Raw genomic sequence first — 22,556 nt, 5'->3', positions numbered from 1 at the left:
AGGGAGACGCATTGCATTGAGAGGGTTCTTTGATACTTCGTTGGTTTTCGAAGACAAATGCATTCAGGGGAAAGTCTATGTAGCAAAAAAAGGGTTGAACATTCTGGGCTGGTATCATCAGGGGCTGTTCGGGATGACGCTCAGACCAGGAACAAAGGAACAAGTCTCTATTGTGCATGACGTGCCTAAAGATGCGGGTCTAGGTCCTTTGTTGAGAGAATTTCCAAAAGTGTTCAGTGATAAGTTGGGATGCATCACAGGGTTCAAACATACTATTAAAGTGAAAGAGGGAGTTTCACCAGTGAAGCATAAGTTAAGGAATGTGCCTTTTAGCATCAGGGATGATCTTTCTATTGAGCTCAAAAGAATGTGCGAGAATGGTGTAATTGAACCGATTGAGTCATCTTTGTGGTTGAGTCCTTTGGTTGTCGCCAGGAAGAAAAATGGCAGTCTTAGGGTCTGCATTGACTTGCGCAGCCTTAATAGGGAGATTTGGGTGGATTCCCATCCTCTACCCCGGATTGATGACATTCTTTCTAAGTTTGCTGGAGCTAAGTGGTTTTCCAAAATAGAATTAGCTTCAGCTTACCACCAGATTGAACTGGACCAAAATTCCAAACATCTTACTGCTTTTGTCTCTCCTGTCGGGACATTTCAGTTCCGTAGGTTGCCTTTTGGGTTGGCCTCGGCGGCGGCAGTTTTTCGACGGGTTATGGAAAGAGTGTTGGATGGTGTTCCAAACACAGTAGTTTTCCAAGATGACATTTTAGTTGCTGGTAAAGACAAGATTGAACATGATGAGAATGTTTCTAAAGTATTAAAACGGTTGGAAATCAAAGGGATAGTAGCAAACAAGCTTAAGTGTACGTTTGGGATGCAATCAATAGAATACTTAGGGCATCGTATTTCTGGTGAGGGTATAATGCCCAGGGAAGGTTTGATCGATGCGATATCTAATGCACCTTGTCCTAAATCCAGGGATCAGGTATCTTCATTTTTGGGTATGTGCGAATTCTATGCGAAGTGTATCTCTAATTTTGCAGGGAAAACGGCCAAAATGAGGGAGTTCTTGAAGAAAAGAACGGTTTTCAGTTGGAGTGATGAGTGTCAGAATGAATTCATGCAGGTAAAAAAAGAATTGGCTGCATGCCAAATTCTTACACTTTTGATCCACTATATCAGTGCACAGTGTCGGTGGATGCTAGTCTTGATGGCTTAGGTGGTATGATATCTCAGATCAAAGAAGGGAAGGAGTATACTGTGGGGTTTGCGTCCAGGGCTTTAAGACCAAGTGAAAAAGAATTACTCAGTCATTGAACGTGAACTCTTAGCATGTTGCTGGGCGGTTGAGCGTTTTAAATGTTTTATCTGGGGGAAAACGTTCAAACTTCTGACAGATCATAAACCGTTAATTCCCATTTTGGAAGGAAAAGTAGTGAAAGATCACACACCTAGAATTGCTAGGTTGAGTGCGAAATTGTTACAGTACAATTTTGTTGTTGCACATATTTCGGGTGGCAGAAACACCAGGGCTGATTATCTGTCAAGATCACCTTTACCCCTCAAGAATGATGAACGGGATTTGGACATATCAGATGAGTGCATCATTGCAGCTGTCGATGCTTGTTGTATTGGCTCTTTTTCTGAACATGATTGGTTTTGTGGGATGGAGTCTGATAATCTTCTTAAGAGAGTAAGAGAACTCATAGTGTTGGGGTGGCCTAAAGAAAAGCATTTAGATCCTGAACTTCATTCTTATGCAAAGGTTGCAGATGAACTGTCAGTAGAGGATGGTGGCATGATCATGCGAGGGGACAAGTTTGTGCCCCCAGTGTCCCTTAGGAGTCGCATAGTGGAATATGGTCATGAAGGACACTTGGGTCAGACTAACACAAAAAGAAGGATCAGGGCAGTATATTGGTGGCCTTCCATGGATCGTCAGATAAATGAGGTTGTTGAATCGTGTTTGACATGCTGTTCGAGTGATAAAGTGATCAAAGTATCATCACCGCCTGTCCAACATATTGAGAGGCCTGATGGCCCATGGTTGAAATTGGCTATTGATTTTGTGGGTCCATTCACCATTTTGCCTAATAAATATAAGTTTGCCCTGGTGGTAGCTGACTATTTCAGTAAGTGGTGGGATGTGCATTTCATGGTGGATCCAAATTCGAAAGAGGTTATTAAGTTTCTTCAGGCTCTTTTTGGTAGAGAAGGATTTCCTAAAGAAATAATTTCGGACAATGGAGTACAATTTACTTCAAAAGAGATGTCTGATTTTTTGACTCAGTCAGGTATCATACATCGAAGAGTGGCATTGTATCATCCTCAAGCAAATGGGTTTATTGAGCGCAATAACAGAGTGTTGGTAGAATGTATTCAGTGGGCCGTATCGGGTAAGGTGGACATCATGGAGGCGGTCCAGAGCATGCTGTGGGCTCATCGAACGACCCCCATTCCGTCAATTGGTTCTAGTCCGTTCGCTTTATTGCGAGGAAGGGAGGCTTCATTTCATATGTGCCCTGCTTGGATGAAGAAATGGGAGGTGGTGTCCAAGGATCGTGGAAATGGAGTTTACATGGAAGGTGGGAGCAGTTCGGGTTCAGGTTCTGGATCTAATGAAGATTGTGAAGACTACTCTAAACCTAGGCTTAAGATAGGGGATTGGGTTAAGATTAAGTCTCCTTTGCATACCCCCAAGGGTTTGTCTAAATTTGGCCCACCAGTCAAAGTAGATGCTGTGTCACGTTTTGCTATAAGAGTGAATGGGAAAAATTGGTGGAATCTTTCTAGAGTCTATAAGGTTCCAGTGAAAGCAGTGACACGTTTGGGTTTAGGGTCAAGTGATTTGAGCCAAGTTCAATCCGAAGTTGAGGTTTTTCCCAAGGATAGGGCTGGACAGAGGGAAGAGTCTTCAGTTATGAAATATGTTCCTCCACGGAGAAGCAATAGGTTAAGTGCCCCACCCGATCGTCTAGATCTTTAGTTTTAGGTTTTGTGTGTTTGAGTTTGTGCTTGCTGTTTTTTATGTTTATATTGTACATGTAGAACATTTCCCTTTTATTTATTTTGTGCATTTAGGAGATTTTGTTTATGTATTCATGGTTTTGTTTTGGTAGAGTTATTGCATGTTTTGTCATTTATAATTTGTTTATGATTTCCTTGGAAGAAGGGAGATGTTGTAGTAGTCTCCTCTTTATAGTGTGATTACGTAATATGCATGTGCATGTTCATGGTCACTGTGATGTCAGTGTCATGGTGATGGAGTGTTGTGCTTTGAATCTCCAAGCTGACCAGTTGGTTCCTGGAAGCTGTGGAGACAGACAGACAATAAACTTGGTATTCCACCTACACCATTTGCAGCGTGATTACTACAAAATGCGTTGGTGTTTCCGCATTTCCACAATAAAATATTTTGTCACGCAACTCCCAGCTTCGCCAGTCATTCAAATTACAGTGCCCATACAAATTATTTGTCGGTTCACTAATTAGCTCCGTCTCCTGCAGCTCTCTGAAGGTGACCAAAGGCAAGAAAAGATCATGATTGTCCTGATTACATTTAACCTCTGCCGCCATACAACCACGTACACAACTGCGGAACGTCAACAGCAGAAAGCTTTAAAAAGTTATCTCAGTCTGTAGAGGGTCACGCATGGAACTGGGGGAAACAGCATGTAGCTCCGGCACAAGGCACCTGTAAACAGGCAGTTTAAGACCAGCAGCCTGATACCAAGATTTGGCTGCGCTCCCTTGCCTTCATACAGGTGCTTGTTCGAGGACTTGAGTGCTACTTGCAGCGCCATGCATTCCTTTTACAAAGAGTGAGCTGTGTTAACCCCATCAAGTTATCGGGTGCTGCAGCGGACATCGATCTCAGGGGAGGGTATCACTTTCTTGGCAGACTTAATTTAGTGTCTATGGAGAAGGTAACACAAGTGCATGCAATGCAAAGCGCTCACCGCAGGCTACAACTGCTGTTCCAATCCTTCTGGTCAAGTGATGTTTTTAATTTCCTATCTCGTTTTCTGTAAAATGCGCCTTTCACGAAGGCAAGATGGCTCCCCAAAGTATTCAAAATGCTGACCCAGAAAAATATGCAAAACAATAACATTCATATTATGCATGCAAATGTATTGCATTGAAAAGATTGTTGTTTAGAGTATTGGGGGAAAATAGTTGGGTAAAGCCTGTAAAAACAGATTGCATGATTGCACACAGGGCCGGCTTTAGCACTGGTGGCGCCCTGTGCGACAATGTTTTCTGGCCCCCCCATGACCACCTGCACAACGAAATCCCGCACTACCACTACCCCTTATATCACCATAACCGCTCTCACTCGGATGCATTTAATTTGTTTTATAGTGTCACTCATATCAGTTAAGGGTGTCAGAGCACTTTACATTGTACACACATTACTCAATCATATGTGTGTAAATCAATGTATAGGAAACGTTACAGAGTGGTAGAATTCATATGTCATCCATGCTGGTAGGCAGTAAAGTTTAGGGGGGCTTGGACTGGAGAAGCACAAACTCAGAATTTAAACCGTAAGACCATGGTTAGGGATTATCTTTAATAATTGGAATTGTTTTCTACCCAAATCAACACTTTGTACAACATTAGAATATTGAAAGTCTGGGGAAAAAATCCATACGCTCTAATCTATACTTGAAGTCTGCATTTCAGTTTTTTGATGACAGTTAACAGCTCACTGTTTTTTATTAGTATTTTAACTTATAAACTACAAGTAACAAAACAAAGTCTCTGACAAAAGCAGTAACCCCCTGACCTATTTACATTATGTTCACTTCGTGATTTGCATGATACACATTCTCTGCAGTAGGCACATTAACCCTCTGCATTACCTTATGATGAATCATAACATCCACCAGTCAAAACTTCCACTAGACAAAACTTCCTTCTCTCTCCAGGAAAAACATCAATCACAGGAGAAGGCTTGACATTTTTATTGTTGGTTGAAATTTGCTGGCGGTCAGGAAGGCTGCAGTGGGTGCTTTTAAACACAATATAAACTGGAAAACAGGCACCCTCATGCAAAGTCAGCACCCGGTGCGGTGGCACCCGTCGCACCGCCCTAGAGCCGGCCCGGATTGCACATACCGATTATTATGGATGACAGTACTAACACTGTAAAGTTTTCAGCAATATTAAAGACCAAGGGGTGTGCAATTCCTATAGCCTGACTCCAATGACTTATTATTTATTTTTAAGGACAACACGTTTTCCTGTTTATTTTGTCCTTGAGACATGTAGGCTTCGGCAACACAAACCCTTTGGCTATCAGTTTACAGTACCACATTATGGTTCAGGGAAGGGCATTGTCTGCTGTTAAGGTAATACATGTGTCCATATGTTAATGCTATTTGAACTTGCTATTTATGGTTCATTAATGCAAAGCCTTTATTATTAGGGTAAGTGCTCTAAGGAAATGTTGTAAGGTGTAAGGTCGGACTGCACTGCTGACAGTGGCCCCAGTATATATAAATGTGTACACACATTTCCAAAGTTTAATAATATGAGGCTACGTATAATGCTAACAGAACACTCTCTGATTAAATGAAAATATTTACAGAAGCTTAAAAGCAATATTGATAAGTATTTGCTTTCAAAATAAAATGTTTAAAAAAATGCAACTAGGGATAAAACGGTATGCTTAACTACTGTGAAATTTTAGGTACCATTTCTTTGAAATAATAACTAGCAAAATATGTTGATGCATGCTAGCATTCCCCAAACATATTCAGAATGCAAAATCAGTGCAACCAGTTTCAAGAAGATTGTGGGAAATATGAAAATAAACAATCATTGGCGAAGCCTTTAGGTCAGACACAGGCAGTCAGCCTTTTGGTTTCTCAACACATGTCTTGTTTTGACATGGTTTTTGTGAAACTTTATCGTTGTGGGAGCTGTCAGGCACTCACCATTGTAGCAAACATTTGCAAAAACCAATAATATTTTTTAGTCTCCAAAAGCACAAACTGCCGCAGTAGTACCTGGCACTGAACAAAACTACTTTGTGTGCCAATCTGCTCCTGGTGAAAAAACAGAATGCTGTCACTCACAGTGAAGCCAGACTATAGATAGATAGAGAGAGACAGAATTTTAATACAAACGAAAGGTCTTGGTTAACTCGAGTCTTAATTAGGGGCCCAATTCTTAAATTAAGTCACAAAAGTGCACCCATGGTATATGTCTTTGCAGTAATGTAGATTTACTACTTTCATGAATTCACAATAATTACAGAAGTAGGCAAGGAAACAGTGCTTCATGAAAATATTTGCCAACTGCATTTTAGCACAGCAACTATTAATTTGTAGATTTGCTCATGCGAAAACCTGTTAAGCGTTCAGAAGCTCGCTTTCCCTCCAACCACTGTTTTTTCCCAACCCTGGAAGACGTTTTACACATGCCCTTGTCAGGAGTAAATTTACAACCTTACTCAGTATGGGGAAAGATCAGAGAAAAGCTGGTGAAAACTCCTAAAACATGCAAGTTCGTAGGTTTGCAGGGGCGCTAGGTGGCGCACGACCAAGATGGCTGCACGCCTGTGAGGCTCTTGCTGCTTGGCGGTATGATTCGGCATTTATCCTGTTACTACATGCACCGTTTTTGCTGAAAGTGCCTGCCCTCGCGGACGCCGTTGGACATTTCTGAGCAGAGTGGCGATCTGCGCGCGGGCTGAGCGAGGTGCCTGGCTGACGACATCACCAGCCAGAGCAAGTAGGCAAGCACCAGGGATCCTACGTGGCGTGTGAGCCCCGGTAGACTTGCACTGATTGGCGCCCTGCCTGCCAGCGTCGTTTGGCCACAATTACGGAGCTGCCGCATCACCAAGCTACCAGCTCTCCCTCCTGACGGCATCACGCTTGTGGTAGACAGCAAAATCCGCCACCAGTGCACACCATCACGCTGCTTCATCCAGCTGCTGCTTTCTGTATCGCGCAGGCCTCTGCAGCGCGAGGCCAGCGTTGCTCGGCTGCAAGGAGGGCCGGCACTTACAACCCCTCATGGCCTCTCTCTCCTAAACCTACCTTCTGCAGTGCTCGCGAGCTAACTCCCAGTGTCTGCAGGATCAGTCAAGTGAATTGGGGCTCTGTTCACCTAAGCCTCGCAACTACAAATGAACTACTCCTGCTGGCAACCAAGGCGGCTTACTGTGGGCTCCCTGCAATTAGCTCCACTGAAGCTGCAGTCCTCCTGCTCCGCATAGCTGTATGGTCCCACGCTGCTTATCTATTGTGTGCACAAGACCTCATCCCCCGTACTACCGTCATTGACACACAGCCTTGACTCCTTAGTACCCTAGCTCTGAGGAACTGGTGACTACTGCTGAGGTACAGGCGCTGCGTGACACTTATGCCTGGCGCTCCGACAGAGCAGGCCCCTTGGAAGCTGTCTCCAGCTGGAACATTGACAGCAGAAGTACCCCAATAGCGACCACCCAATCGGCGGAAGGCGCATTATTACCTACACTCATCATCCTCAGGTGCTCTACCTCTGGCGCCCCACAATCTCACTATCATGGGGAAGACGGACAGACGTCAGTCTAAACTCCTCTTCGACACCAAAAAGGCTGCCACACGCTCCAGCTCAGACGATCCAGAGCAACCAATTGATGAGCAAACATAGGCTCCGCCGCCCCCCCCTTGCTATGCAACACAGCCTCGCAGACATCTCCAGTAAAATGGACTCCATGAATAGTCGCATGGATTTTATAGACCTGAAAGTTGACAATCATGACAAACAGCTCAAGGAGGTGGTGAAGCGGATCTCAGATAACGAAGACGCCACGACTCAAGTGAAACAGCAAGTAGCGCAAATGGGCAAACACCTCAAAGTAATTGCGGCTAAAAATTAGGATTTGGAGGTGCGCAGCAGGCGGAACAACATTCGCGTCATAGGGATCCCTGAGAGCACCAACACCGGGTGCATGGAAGCATTCATCAAACGTTTGCTGCGCAACACCTTCGGCGCTGAGGCCTTTTCCACCCAGCTGATCGTGGAACGTGCGCATCGCACTTTAGGCCCCAGACCACCCCCAGGAAGCAAGCTGTGCCCGATTGTTGCTCGTCTCCTTAATTATCGCGACTGTGCTCTGAAGCTTGCCAGGGACAAAAAGACTTTACATTATGACAGTAACAAATTCACTATCTACTCAGACTTTACGGCTGCAGTCCAGGAGGCGGGACGTATGTTCCTACCAGCCAAGCAAAAACTCCGGAAGGCGCAAACTGAGTACGCTCTACGGTATTCGGCTCATTTGCGAGTCACACACCAGGGCAAGCAGCATTTCTTCACCAACGGGCAACAGGTTGATGACTTCCTCAGGACCGTCAGGAAAGACTACCCGCAACGTGAATCCCAGGAGCGCCTCTCGAGATCGCCATTGCTCGGCTCAGATTGAAACCAGAAGTCTTGACTCTCCATTTGATGAGATTCATTGTGGGCGTTCATGGTCTTCCTTCCATGTGGATCGCTATTTATCCAGCGAGAGCCGAGCGGTTGAGAACTATGATTATCGAGTGACTGGTCTCCCCACCTTACAGATGACTGGTCTGGTTGGGGCATTACTCAAAGACAGATAAGTGCCAAGGGACTTAAACATGCAGGTGGATTTGGGTGGCGGGCATATTTTCCCTTGTTCTTTACGCTAATAATCTGGACGATGCCAAGCAACCACCCACCTTCCCCTCTTTCCCCCTCTCATTGGGGAACTGGCTTTATGGCTATAGAAGGGAGGCCCACTAGCGTTCCCTCCACTGGTGTTCCTCTAGCCATTTTGGTGTATTTGTTTTACTTTGTAATGACAAAGTTTGGTTGGGTTCTGGGTGGGCAATATAATGCCAGCACAATTGGGGTGCTGTTGTGGGGGTGGGTTGGGACTCGTTTACACATGCTTTCAGTATTGTTCTTGTTTAGCAGGTAGACTTGAGACCGCATGTTAAGAGATATACTCACACATGTCTATTCAGAGCACATCGTGACATTTTCATATCGTTCATTTATGCTTCCGCACACTGAGGCACTGCAGATAAATCTTCTCATATGGAACGTCAGTTCTTATGATGGTTGCCCCTCCCAATTCGATCGCTACTCCTAGTTGTTGGAGACTAATGCCAGAGGCTCTACTGGATGCCGCCTTCAGGGCTGAGCTGGGAACAGAAATCACTGAATTTTTCCAAAGGAACATAGACTGTCACACATGTGGGCACGGTTTGGGAGGCCTTTAAAGTTACGATAAGGGGGTCATGTATTGCCAAAAGCTTCGGAGTCTTGAGAGACCTCAGCCGCAATTTACATACACTTGAGGGGTAACTGAAACAATTGGAAAAGGATCTATGGAGGCATACCTCCAGGCCTCAGCTAGCAACGTTTAGAGATAGTGCTCGGACTACAAAAGCACTACCGACCGGGAGGCTCGATTTCGGAGAAAGTATTTTATAGCGCGCAAATACGGGGAGGGTGAACACCCAGGCAGAGCCTTAGGGCAGGAAGTTCGATTGCCCAGATTCTCTAATCACGTCCTTGAAATGCAGGATAATAAAAGCGCGCGTCATAGAGACAATCTTGACATCCTAAAGGTTTTCACCAAATTTTTATGCTGATTTATATAGTACCCGTAGAACCGCACCGCCAGACTTTTCAATATACTTAAGAGACATAGCTCTGGGCTGGCTGGGAGATGCGCAGAGAGAGTTTCTCGCCGCACCTCTCGAAAATGATGAGATACGTGCTGCAATTATGCAGCTGAAATCAGGGAAAGACCCGGGCTGAGACGGCCTCTCCATTGATTTTTATAAAACATACCTTAATCAGTTGCTCCCCATTCTCAAACAGGTTTATGGTGAGGCACAGGAGCTAGGGACTCTTTCTTACTCGATGAGGGAAGCCCTTATTTCTTCACTCCTAAAACCTGGCAAGCCTGCGAACAGTTGTGACTCCTATTGCCCTTTCTCCCTGATCAATGCTGATGCGAAAATCCTCGCCAAAATATTAGCTAACAGACTCAGCTTGCTAATGGAGGAATTAGTTCTCCCGGACCAGGCTGGGTTTATTCCTGGCCGGGCAACATCACATAACTTGCGTACACTTTTCACGATATTACAACCGATACACCCTCAGTTGACCTTGGAAGCAGTCTTTTTAGACGCTATGAAGGCCTTCGACTCCGTTGAATGGGATTATTTGTCTGTTATCCTTCAATGCATGGGGTTGCCTAAAGGGTTCCTGGCATGGATACGCCTCTTATACACTGGTCCGGAAGCTAGAGTTTTAATCAATGGGCATTCCTCTCCCCCCTTTCCTATCACCCGGGGCACCCGGCAGGGTTGCCCTCTCTCTCCCCTACTTTTCGCGCTGGCTATTGAGCCACTTGCGGCCAAAGTTAGGCAATACCATCATGATAAGGCACTCCGTTGCTTTCTTCGCCCAATACTCATTTCTCTCTATGCAGATGACATCACTCTATATGTCCGAGAACCACACCTCAATCTTAATCCATTGCGCCGGGAGTTTGTTCGCTTTGGAGGACTCTCTGGAATTCATATCAACTGGACAAAGTCTCAGATCTTCCCCCTAACCCCATCGGTGACGACATTTGCACCTGACTTACCAATAGAGTGGTGCGCTGATGAGGTGAAATACCTAGGGGTATACTTCAAGACTGATCGGGAGTAGCTGATGCGTCTCAATTATGGTGGGACACTGGAACACATCAAAAGCAATGTCACGAGATGGATTGCTCTCCCTCTCTCTCTTGAGGGCGCACTTCCCTCATAAAAATGGTCGTCCTTCCCAAGTTACTCTACCTTTTTTAAATATTCTGTATTACCCAGGCAGACACTTCTACTCTACACTCCGTTCGGAACTGATACGGCTGACCTGGGGAGGCAAGCAACCCCGGCTGAAGTGGGACACAATCACTAGACCCTATTCCCAGGGAGTATTCGATATACCTAACATTGAGTTATATCATCTCTGCGCGCAGGCTCATTAAGCCCATTTTTGGTTTTACCCCCCCCCAAATACATGCCACAGGTGGCAACAGAGCACTGGCTATCTGATCTCATACCGCTTGAGGGTGCCGTTTTGACTACCACCACGCCACAAGCAGTCGATTCTTCGCCGATTGTCTGCACGGTGAAGGCATGGCAAGGTATTGCCAGACATTTGCAGGCCCCCATGTTGTACTTACCGTTACTTCCTCTGGTTTATCACCCTAAGATGCCGGTCTTACAGGAAGGTATCTTCAAAAAAACTAAAGCTAAATACGGGATCACGTGCTGGGAGGTTCTCTACCTCAATGGTAAGTTTCGCACATTACAACAAATGTTTTCCAAACAACCGCCCTCTCCCATGAACATTTTTTTATGTTCGTGTGCGACAGGGCATTAATGAGCACACACCTGCATACCCTCTGGAAACCCCAGAGGTTGCCCCACTGCGTATGATACTACGTAATAACGCTACGCCGCATTTAGTTTCTACACTATATCATAGCCTATATACTGACCTGGACCCAACCCATTGCACTGTCAGAGACAAATGGGCTGCCGAGTTGGGACATGACATCACTGATAAGCAATGGACATACTGTTGCAGCCAGACAGAACAAAGCTCATCCAGTAGCCGACTACGCATCATCCATTATACATTTTTACACTGCACTTACTATAACCCGGCCAAAAAACGTAGATACAAATTGCGCGATAGTGTCAACTGTGATCGGTGCGGTATGGCGGAGGCAGATTTCCTGCACCTTGCCTGGCATTGTAGAGTTGTACAGGCCTACTGCCGTCAAGTGCTTACAGCATTGGAGCAGATGACTTCACTGCAGCTCCCGTTTTCCCCTCTGCTGGCCTTGTTGGGTTACACGGAGAATTTGGTTGTGGCACATCGGAAATTTGTATCCTTTAGCCTCCTCTTGGCTAAAAGAAGAACAGCATGTAGGTAGGGTCGGGGCAGGGCACACAAATTCAAGGAATGGATCAGCGACATGTTATTTTGGCAGGAACAAACATTCACATTTGCAGAACTCCTCCCCCCCCCACTTCACACCCTCGAGACATTTGGGGCCCTTCAAAGGCATATTTGCTCACACATCCAATTGATATCGCAAGCACTACCCGAGCCTCCGGTGCTGGAGTGTGTTGACAGACCCCTGTCCCCCCTCATGTGTTGCTTACACACTATAAGCAGAGATTGTAGTTTCCGCTTGCACAGATATGTCCCCCGGTGGCTGTAGTGAACCTCTCATATATGAACTTTGGTACAATGATCACTGCTCTGACTGTTACTATGCACGATGTTCTGTAATTATCTGCTACCGTGATCTTCTTGTTTTCCTCTCTTCTTAGCAATCATGTTTCTACCTGTGCATAATAATACATGCTGTACTGGTTATATGTTCTTATAAAACCTAAATAAAGATAATAATAAAAAAAAGTTAGTAGGTTTGCACAGACTCAAAAGCGCACTCCAACTCTGGAACTATTGCTTAACACTACCTCCAGCCCCAGTATGTAGATCTGTGGATAGGTGGCAAGATAAGAGAACTGCTAGAATTCAGTCCCTACTATAGTATTAGCCCTGGCACAATCAGAGGTTACCATCCGAGCTCTTATATAATGAGATTGCTACAATAATTACGTGGCACCAAAGTGACAAGTGGATTTTTTTACAGGACAAGTAGATTTATGATGCAACCCATCCCATGGACAAGTAGACAACTTATTCAATTCCACACCCCTGAAGGCCTCGTTGTAGTTTTTTATATGTTGAATGACTGCCAGTAGTACAAGTAATGTGTACAGCATGCAGTAGTATTGTATGAAAGGCCCTCTTTTGACATGGTTAGCCCCCACTTTTTGTCTGGAACATGATGTAATTTTGAATTCAAAGTGCACTGGGTCCCTGCTAACCAGGTGCCCAGTGCCAGATCTCGTTGCTAGAACTGTACCATGATTGGCACAACTTCAGCCACCCCTGTAAGCCCCAAGTAAATGGTACCCCTTGGTACTTTGGGCATTAGAACTTAAGACAGTCCACTAGGGCTGCAGCATAAATTGTGCCACCCTAGGGACATCTCACCAAGATCATAAAAACTGCCATTGCAGGCTGCGTTTTTGGTGCAGACAAAGCCAAAGCGTTGATATGGCACACAGCCCTTTGTGCCATGCCCACAGACACTGCATGAGGTACAGGTAAGTCACTACTACTACAGAACTTACAGTCCTAAGGCAGGGTGCACTATATCCCATGTGTGAACATATCTGCATGAGCAAATATGACCCTACAACATCTAAGTCCATTGTTCAATATTGTAAGTGTGCAGGGAAGCCATGGAGAGCACATGAGCAGGACATTCATCATTACGAGTTCCCTAGCACCATGATGGCTTCACTGTACCCAGGGATGTTTGATATCAAACATCTCGCCTTAATAAATCCACACTGATGGCAGTGTTGGATTTATTAATAAATGCACACAGGGGACACCCTAGGGGGTACCCTGAAAACCTACCAAACACTAGTGAGGTCTCTGACTAGTCTTAGCCGGCCTGCCACCACCAAACATGTTTCTGACCTCATGGGGTCAGAGCCAGTGCTCCCAGAAGCCAGGAACAATGCCTACTCTGGGCGGAGGTTCTTCACACTTCCTCCAGGCCAGATGGCATTCCAAGGCGGGAAGCATCCAAGGCGATGCCACCTTTAAAATATAACCCAGACATCTCCAGATAGTGGAGGATGCCAACTCCCTGTCCTGCTCCACATTTGGTGGAAGGACAGGCAGAAAAATTAGCTAGCTTAGAAGGTGGTCCCCATGCAGCCAACACAATCAATCAATCAGGGGCTTATAAAGCACACTACTCACCCGTGAGGGTCTCAAGGCGGTTGGGGGGGGGGGGGGGGGGGGAGGGCAGCTCCGGATCAGTCGAAGAGCCAGGTCTTGAGATCCTTCCTGAATGTGTGAAGGGTCGGGGAGCGTCTGATGTTCACAGGGAGCTTGTTCCAGGTCTTGGCTGCAATGTAGGTGAAAGCTCTACTGCCTGCTCTGTGTCTGCGGGTGCGAGGGACCTCTACCAGGGCGAGCGAGGTCGGTGGAGCGGAGGTTCCTCTTGGGTAGGTGGAAGGAGACTCTCTTGTTAAGGTATTTGGGTCCGATGTTGTTTGTATTGAGGGATTTGTAGGTGTGGATGAGGAGCTTGAAAGTGACCCTCTTCTCGACAGGGAGCCAGTGGAGGTCTCATAGGTGTTAGGTCATGTGCTTGTGATGTGGTGTTCCGAGGACGAGTCTGGCTGCGGCGTTCTGGATGGTTTGGAGTTTGTGTAGAAGAGTTCTGTTGATTTCGGCGAATAGGGCATTGCCGTAGTCCAGTCAGCAGGTGATGAGCGTATGGGTGACGGTCCTTCTGCAGTCAGGGGGGATCCATTTGAAGGTCTTGCGGAGGATGCGCAGGCAGTTGAAACTGGTGGAGGCGACGGCGTTGATCTGGCGGTTCATGGAGAGGGAGGAGTCGAGGATGATGCCGAGGTTTCGTGCGTGGTCTGTAGGGGTGGGTGGCTTCCCAAGGGCAGAGGCCCTCCAGGTGTTGTCCCAGGTGGAGATGCAGGGGCCGAGGATGAGGACCTCGGTTTCTCTGAAATGAGCTTCAGGCAACTGTCTTTCATCCAAGCTGCGACGTCCTTCATTCCTTCGTGGAAGCAGAGTCTTCGGGGTTCTTTGTGAGCGAGAGGATGAGCTGGGTGTCGTTGGCGTAGGATACTATGCTGAGCCCATGCTGTCTGACGATGGCGGCGAGGGGGGCCATGTAGATGTTGATGAGCCTCGGGCTGAGCGACGATCCTTGGGGTACTCCGCAGTTGATGTTAGTAGGTTTGGAGAGGAAGGGAGGGAGTCTGATCCTCTGGGTTCTGCCTGAGAGGAAGGATTGGATCCAGTCAAGGGCGGCTCCTCGTATCTCTGCGTCGTGAAGTCTGGCTGTGAGCGTGGGATGAGAGACGGTGTCGAAGTTAGGGCAGGTAATGTGGACCCACTTCTCAGTTTCCTCTATCTTGCTTAAGAGTAAATAAGCCAATTAGGGTCAGGGTTGTGTCCATTCCCCAAAGCAAGTGGTCACATAAAGGGTGTAGACACCCTAAAGGCAGGTAGCACATTGCCTACTACCTGTCTCCGCCTGTGATGTCCCTAAATTTAGTATTTAGGTGGCACCCCTGAACTTTAGATTCAATTGATCTAAACAGAAACAGAACAAAACAAACAGAACAAAGAAGAGCTGCTGATCCGAGAACAGAGTACCTGCTGCAGAATTATGGCACGAAACCCTGCCTGCTGCCTCCAAGGACTCAACCACTGTGGTGTGCTGTCACGTCCTGTTGCTGTGAGGCCTCCAAGAACCCCGGAGTACATCCAGTCCTTTGCAAACTACCAGAGAACTCCCTTGCAGTAGAGGCGCTACTTCCCTGCAATCCACATGCACTGAACCCATATAGTCCGACTTACCGACTAGCCGCTCTCCGGCGACGCAGCAACTGAAGCAACTGAACCAAAAGCAGTACACCAGCTCCAGAGGGTCAGATCTGTCCCCCCACAAAGTGAGAGGATACCAGCGCCTACCAGAGCCATGGTGTAGCAATACCCAAGGTACCAGACCACCTGCAACTGACACCGAGGTGAAGAGTCCAATTTAGACTCCAACTGCCCTGGAAGCAAGCACCAGACGAGGGACTTTGAGACCCCTGAGTCCCACTTTGTGAGTGGCTCAGCTGTCTGGAAATCCTCCCTGCAACCTGCCTGCCCCTGACCACTAAGACCATCTTGACACATGGAGCCCGGCTGACGTATCTGCCGACCTGGGTGCCGACGAACCAGCTGTGCTCCTTTGGTCCTGAGGCCCTTTTGACCCGAACCCTCATTTGGGGTCCCCCAGACTTACCTGTAAGTCCCCTTGTGCAGCCTGTTTTGAGGTGCCCCCCTTCTTAGTAGCACACAAACTACTAACTACCTCAGCACCCTTCTCCCAACCGAATCCGGGACACTCCAGACGATCCGCTGGTGGAACATTGGGCCTTGGCCTGATGCTTCCCTAAATCCAGAAGGTGAACCCTGACAACCGACTGTAGAATTTTATATACATTTTTTGTGTTTTTCTCCATTGACTTCTATTGTGCTTAATTGCGAACAACTGTGCATTACCTTCCAAGCTTTGAAAATTCATAACTTAAAAAGTACTTGCCTGTAAATGAAGTTCTTGGTCTTAAAAATTATATAAAAATCAGTGTTTTCCTGCAAATTGGTCTCAGATTTATTCTCGAGTGTGTGTGTCATTTATAGCCTCTCTGAGTACATTAAATGCTAAGCACTATCCTCTGATAAGCCTAACTGCTCGCTGACACTACCACAATAGAGAATTAGTATTATCTACTTTTGCCTCTGTATACCAATCTGGGATCCACTGGGCTCTCTTCACAGCGTACTTCGTTTTAGGCCACTATATAGAGAGCCAGCTTCCTACAAGTATTCTTTATGAAGTAGGCACCACTCACCTGTCTTCTGTTGTGATTAAATGGTATGAATATTTTCTTGATTCAAAGGTTGGGTGTGGGATTCAAATATATACAGATCTGAATTTTCAGCAAACATGCATACTGGGCTTCAAAAGGGAACACCAACAATACATGCCCCAGAATGCAAAGTAACTTTTGGCAAAAAAAGTAAGAAAGAGTAATTACTATACATAACATGGGGTCAATTAGGAGCTATTATCTGACTCGAGGTCCAACTAACAAGATAGATTTAGCATTTGTTTTTCAACGCTGGTAGACCGGGTTTCAAAGGGTGTCCAATAGTGACCTGGATTGTGGTATAACTCGCATCATCTTTTTTTCTGTAGTTGGCTCTTCATAATATATGAAGCCCTGTTTCGAGGAGTGCGTTTGTCACATTTGCAGAAACATTACGTTTTAAAGATTTCATGACATAATATCAATTTGGGAAAAGGTAGCTAACTACTTTGAGGCATTGCTGTGAAGAGTTTCCCATAAATGTAAGGCCAAAAGTTTAAACACTGGCTGTGCCTTTCATCTGTCTGAGGTGAAGGAAAACATTGCTTTTGAGTATAGAATGACTGATGTTACTGAGAAAAGGATGGCCTAGTCCTCAACACTCATTTAACGAAGTGCTGAAGTTCTGTAACTGTTGTCTTGGGTCACTTAATTTGTGCAAAAGTACCAAATTATCTTTATCCAAATATTTTGTTTGCCGGTTCTATATTTAGCATAAACAGGGTAAATAGACATAAATAAAATGACCTTGGGTGAGGATGGGGAGGGAGAAAGGAAAGTAATAAGCACACTGGAGAGCTACCAAACGACCCTGTGACTTGTGTGACCAATACATTCAGCCAGTCAAAGCTTTATAGCGAATGCCACATTGCATTCTGTATTTTCAGAAGACCATAAATCACATAAAAGGGGCATTTTCTAATATATGCTATCCATCCCCAATGCAGGCCATCACACACCCACAGGAATAAGACTTCGCTCGCTGGATTACTTTTATCCCCAACTAAACTCGGATCAGAGAGACAGTGAACTTCCGTCACTCCTCACTGCGGGCCCCGGTCCCCTTATTGAAGGAAGGTGGAGTAAACCTTCCAGGCGCCCTCTGTATAACATTGCAGTAAGTAACAGATATGAAAATCTCGAGGAGGTTGACTGACTAAGGGTGGGCCATTTCATTGGCGACACTCGAGAGAAACAGCAACCCGATCGATCTATTGAAGAAGGCTGCATTGAGAGCGGTGCGAATGGAGTTGGCGGTCCGGTATTGGACCACTGGCATAGTACACAAACAGTGGGTAGCCATCCGAGTGAGCAGGCTACTTATATCTCTCTTGATATCCATGTGGGTTGTATTGATAGGGGTGGATTAAGTGTAGTACTTGTAAGACCGGATAAGGTCCATCAGGCTGTATATCCCTCCCCCCATTCTTCCTCCAGGGAGGCACCAACCAGGGCAGGATTGAGGAGCAGTGAGCTACGAATTCTTTCGTGGAATTTTGCAGGGCTGAAAAATAAACTACCATGTCCTGACTGGGGGTCTTTTGTGGACAATCAAGACATTTGCCTATTCCAAGAAACCTGGGCTTGCAAAGAACACCATAGGGTAGGATTTGCCCCATTTAATATCTTGGCCACAAAGGGCGGGAGAGGGCGCCCGTCTGGTGGACTCACGATCTGGGTGGGCACACATCTTGGGTGCAAGGCAGAGCAGTTGATAACTCCTAACAACAACATTCAATGCGTCTTGCTGTCATTCCCCGATAAGATGAAAATTGCCTTAATTAATGTCTATTCTAGACCTGTAATCAATAGACTAGAATCTGCCACCATAGACCAGCTTGGCCACTATATTCCTAGCTTGGATCCAGCAATTCTGTTGATTATAGGTGACTTTAATTGTCAATTGGAACCTTTAACTGACAATTTCCAGGAAGATCCATCAGAAGAAGACCTGTATTGGTCAATTCCTGAACCGCAGATCACCCCAATTAAAGCCTGGTCCCCTTTAGCCTTACAAATCTACTCATTTACACTGTCCTACTCATTGAGGGCATGCAATGGGAGGACCAAGTCTGACCTCCCTGGTAAATTTACATTCAATCGCGATGGCCACCCCTTGTTAATTGATTACATTATGGCGGAAACAAGAACCTGGGAGAAAGTTCAAGATTTCTATGTACAACAGAGGCAGGACAGTGATCACAATGCCCTAATTGTAACATTGAAGCTGGGGAATCCGGGCGTATCTGCCATCCGTTCCAACCCGGCGACTAACACCGGTGATTTAGTAATCAGTAATAACCAAAGGAAAGTTAGATGGAATCGTGTCCAGCAATCTCCCCCCAAACTGGCAAAGGTGTACCAGCTTGCAATACCTTTAATAGACAGAATGAGAGAGTTGGGACAGGTGGAGACACCTGTAGAGGACAGAGACAAAGCTAAAATAATCCATGAGGAGCTAGTAGTAAAGCTGGCAGAAGTATTTTACCCGGAAACATCTAAGAGGGAAATAGATCGACCTAAATGCTCCTGGTATAATAGCAAATGCCGCAAAGCAAAACAAGAGCTTGTAAATTTGGTGAAAGCCAAAGATAGGCCAAATATTAAGTTAGCCAGAATAAAGCATAGGAAAATCTTGCACCAGGAAAAGAAAGATTGGGAAACAGAAAGGTGGGAGGCCTTGGGGACTGCCCTGAAGGTTAACGATTTTAAACTGTTTTGGAGGCTAGTTAGCTCTGGTGAGGAGGGGGGATGTGCAGCCATAGAGCCTAATATAGCGGCCGAAGTATGGGAGTCATACTTTGGGTCCCTGTATGATTGCGAGGCGGAAGGTCCCCCAAGCCCAGAAATCTTGAGTAACAACTTGGGAGTATTGTCAGGAGGGAGGTGGGGACATTTCGCTGATGGAGGTTCGAAATGCTTTAACTAGCTTACTCCCCAATAAAGCCCCGGGTCTTGACAAACTCCCGGGGGATCTCTTCCGGGAAGAGCCCATTGTTTGGGTCCCATATCTGTGTGCATTATTTAATGCAATTTTGAAGGGTATGAATCCCCCAGATACTTGGAAGGGTGCGGGGATAGTACCCATACTTAAAAAGGGTTGCCCTCTTCTACCCACCAATTATAGACCCATCAGTCTAATTGATAACACCCAAAAGCTGATGGGCAGGGTCTTATTGATCCGTATACAGGGTTGGATGGAGGAGCAGGGAATTTTGAGCCCCTACCAGGCCGGCTTCAGATCAAGTATGTCCACCGTGGACCAGATACTCAGATTACAGCTACTTTTCTGGAAAACGGTGAGGATGGAAGGTGGCAGCCTCTATCTCATATTTGTTGACCTGAAGTCCGCCTTTGATCTTGTCCCTAGAAAGAATCTGTGGGAGGTGCTTGGTGAGCTTGGGATTCCATCATACCTTCTCAATGTGCTGGTGAGGCTACACACAGATAACTATGCACAAGTTAGATGCGGTAAATATGGGGAACTTTCCTGGCGCTTCTCTGTCAGAAAGGGGGTTAGACAGGGCTGCGTTTTAGCCCCTACATAATTTTCTCTTTACATCAATGGGCTTATTGCTTTTTTAAACAACATAAAAGATACTGATGCACCAAAACTGGCCACCGGGAAAATACCTGCGTTGATGTTTGCGGACGACACTTTGCTTTCGTCCAAGTCACCCCTAGGCTTTCAACGCATCCTGGATGGGTTTGCACAGTTCTGTAATATGAGAGGTTTGGAGATAAACTTATCTAAGACCAAATTTATGGTCTTCAACCCTCCAAAGAGCACACGCCCAAACCCCTCTCTCAATGGCCTCCACCTTGACAAAATAAGGACATTTGATTATCTGGGCATAACATTGTCCGAGCAATTCGGGTGGGGCCTTCAGATGACCAAAGCACGGCTTAGGCTCACCCAGTCAGTAGGGGGGATAATGAAAATGCTCAGAACATCTGCTTTCAAGCCAGCAGCCCCTGTGGTGGAGATATACAAGACTCAAGCAAGAGGGGCCACATTATATGGGGCGGAGCTTTGGGGGCATAGTTCTACTATGGATTTTGTGAAGCTAGAAAATAACTTCATGAGACAGCTCTTAGGTCTACCACGCAGCACCCCACTGGTTCCCCTCCGCATGGACTTGGGTATGAGGCCAATCGATCAAGAGATTGCCCTCAGGCCCTTGACATTTTGGCGGAGGTTATGGGTAACTCCCGAGCTGGATGCGTTTAAAGAAGAGCTAAAGGAGCTCCTCCCCAGACTCAATCCTAGTAAAACACCTTGGTTGGCCCATATTAGAAGCCTTTCGAATAGGCTTGGGAGACCAGAGCTTTGGTCATCACCTGAGCTATACTGTCCCATGATTTCTAGGGTGGACCTTGTAAAACATTTTAGGCAATCCAACCTGCTGTCTTTACAGGAGAAGGGCATGTTGACAAGGGAGTTTTTGCAAGTAAAGGAGGTGTACATGAAAGAACCCTTTCTGGATGCAATCCAGCCACCTATGGCGAGGAAGCTGTACGCGCAATTTAGATGGGGGAATTTACCTTTGGCAGATTACACTAGTTCATGGGCTCCGGAAAATTCGAGTGTGTGCCCTAGTTGTAAACTAACGCCTGATCTGCATGTGCTGTTTTTCTGCCCGGCATATGTGCTACCCCGCAAACGCTGGGTAACCCAATTATGTATAAACTTAGGATTTATTCGTTGTGCCGAGGCTTTTAGAGTTTTAAAATATGATACTGATCCTCCAATTGTATTCTCGGTATCTCGGTTTTTAAATGCCATGTGGCATATTAGGAGAGGACTTTTAAAGCATCTATAGGGGAGGATCAACTGGAGGCACCCCTTGACTATTCTTAAAGTGTATTTAATGATTGTCCGGCTCTTTTTTTTAAAAAACTGAACTTGGGTAGTATGTGTTTTTAATCGTGCATATACTATGAAAATGTAATTGTTGTATAAACTTGAGAATTGGTTTTTCTGCACTTTTATGGCCTGAACGGCCGAAATAAAGTTTTTACATACATACATCCAATATTTCTTTCATTACATGGACAGACCTGCTTTATTTTACTCACAATGAAGTGTCACTCAAAGTGTCACCCATATGGCATTGAAATGTAAGCGCACTGAAAACATGAAAATGTCACACACAGTCACACTAGGAACAAGGCAACTATGTGTGTACCTTAACAAGGGTGGAGTGCGCGCACATAGCAACATCTACACTGCAGGCCTTTAGTACCTTATACTCTTGCACAGACTCCACGACGGTCACCACATTGTGGGACCGGTGATCCCGCGACTCACGGCACACCACGCAGATTGCCCTCTGGTCGTCCTCGCAAAAGAGTTTCAGCTTTTCTTGGTGCTCGTCGCACTTTCCCTCTTCCTGCTGCAGCTTCAGCTTTAAATTCAGCTGCTTGGAGATTTCCACCACCCTGGCGAGCTGCCTGCTGGGTCTGAGATCGTCCCGCTGGAAACCCTGTCTGCACTCGGGGCAAGAGGCTTCGCTCTGGACCGCTTTGCAGTACTGGCTAATGCATTCGCGGCAGAAGCTGTGTCCACACTCGATGGCCACCGGGTCTGTGAAGTACTCCAGGCAAATGGAGCAGGTGACCTCGGCCAGGAGATTAACCACAGCCATTTCCGTGCGCGAGGAGTAATTGGGAAGCAGCTTCAGTTTGAGTCCTTTACTCTGTCTGCAACAAGATCCAGGAAGAGCATGGAGCGGGTTCTAATTCCGGGACCTCCCCTTCGGCTCACGTGCTTTCACGGATACCGTATAAATGCCAACACTCCCCCAGACATTGGAGCCGTGTGCAGCTGTCCTAACTGTTATGGCTTTATTCGACTGTGAATTAATTATTTATTTTGCTTATAATGCATGACTTACTAAGAATAAGGGAGGGCACGGGACTTCACAATTAAATACACTTCAAGCGCAAAGCAATAAAAAAAAGAAAATTACT

The 22,556-nt window shown here is 46.1% G+C and overlaps 1 protein-coding gene across 4 annotated transcripts in view; it reads right to left on the bottom strand.

Annotated features, from left to right (window-relative positions):
- The window catches only part of LOC146775828 (E3 ubiquitin-protein ligase TRIM39-like), a 342,920-nt gene extending 320,583 nt beyond the window's left edge, over positions 1 to 22,337 (bottom strand). For 3 of the 4 annotated variants that reach the window (XM_085639430.1, XM_085639431.1, XM_085639429.1), the window contains exon 1: positions 21,830 to 22,337. In XM_085639430.1, the coding sequence (XP_085495556.1) occupies positions 21,830 to 22,231 (402 nt within the window). In that variant the 5' untranslated portion in view covers positions 22,232 to 22,337. The remainder of the gene's footprint in view (positions 1 to 21,829) is intronic. The other variant, XM_085639432.1, reaches the window with a different exon arrangement.
- Positions 22,338 to 22,556: the final 219 nt, after the last annotated feature.

The sequence above is a fragment of the Triturus cristatus genome, chromosome 12 (genome assembly GCF_964204655.1).
Source record: "Triturus cristatus chromosome 12, aTriCri1.1, whole genome shotgun sequence".
NCBI lineage: Eukaryota > Metazoa > Chordata > Amphibia > Caudata > Salamandridae > Triturus > Triturus cristatus.
Note: the sequence above shows the minus strand (reverse complement) of the source record. Positions and strands in the feature narration are given on the sequence as shown.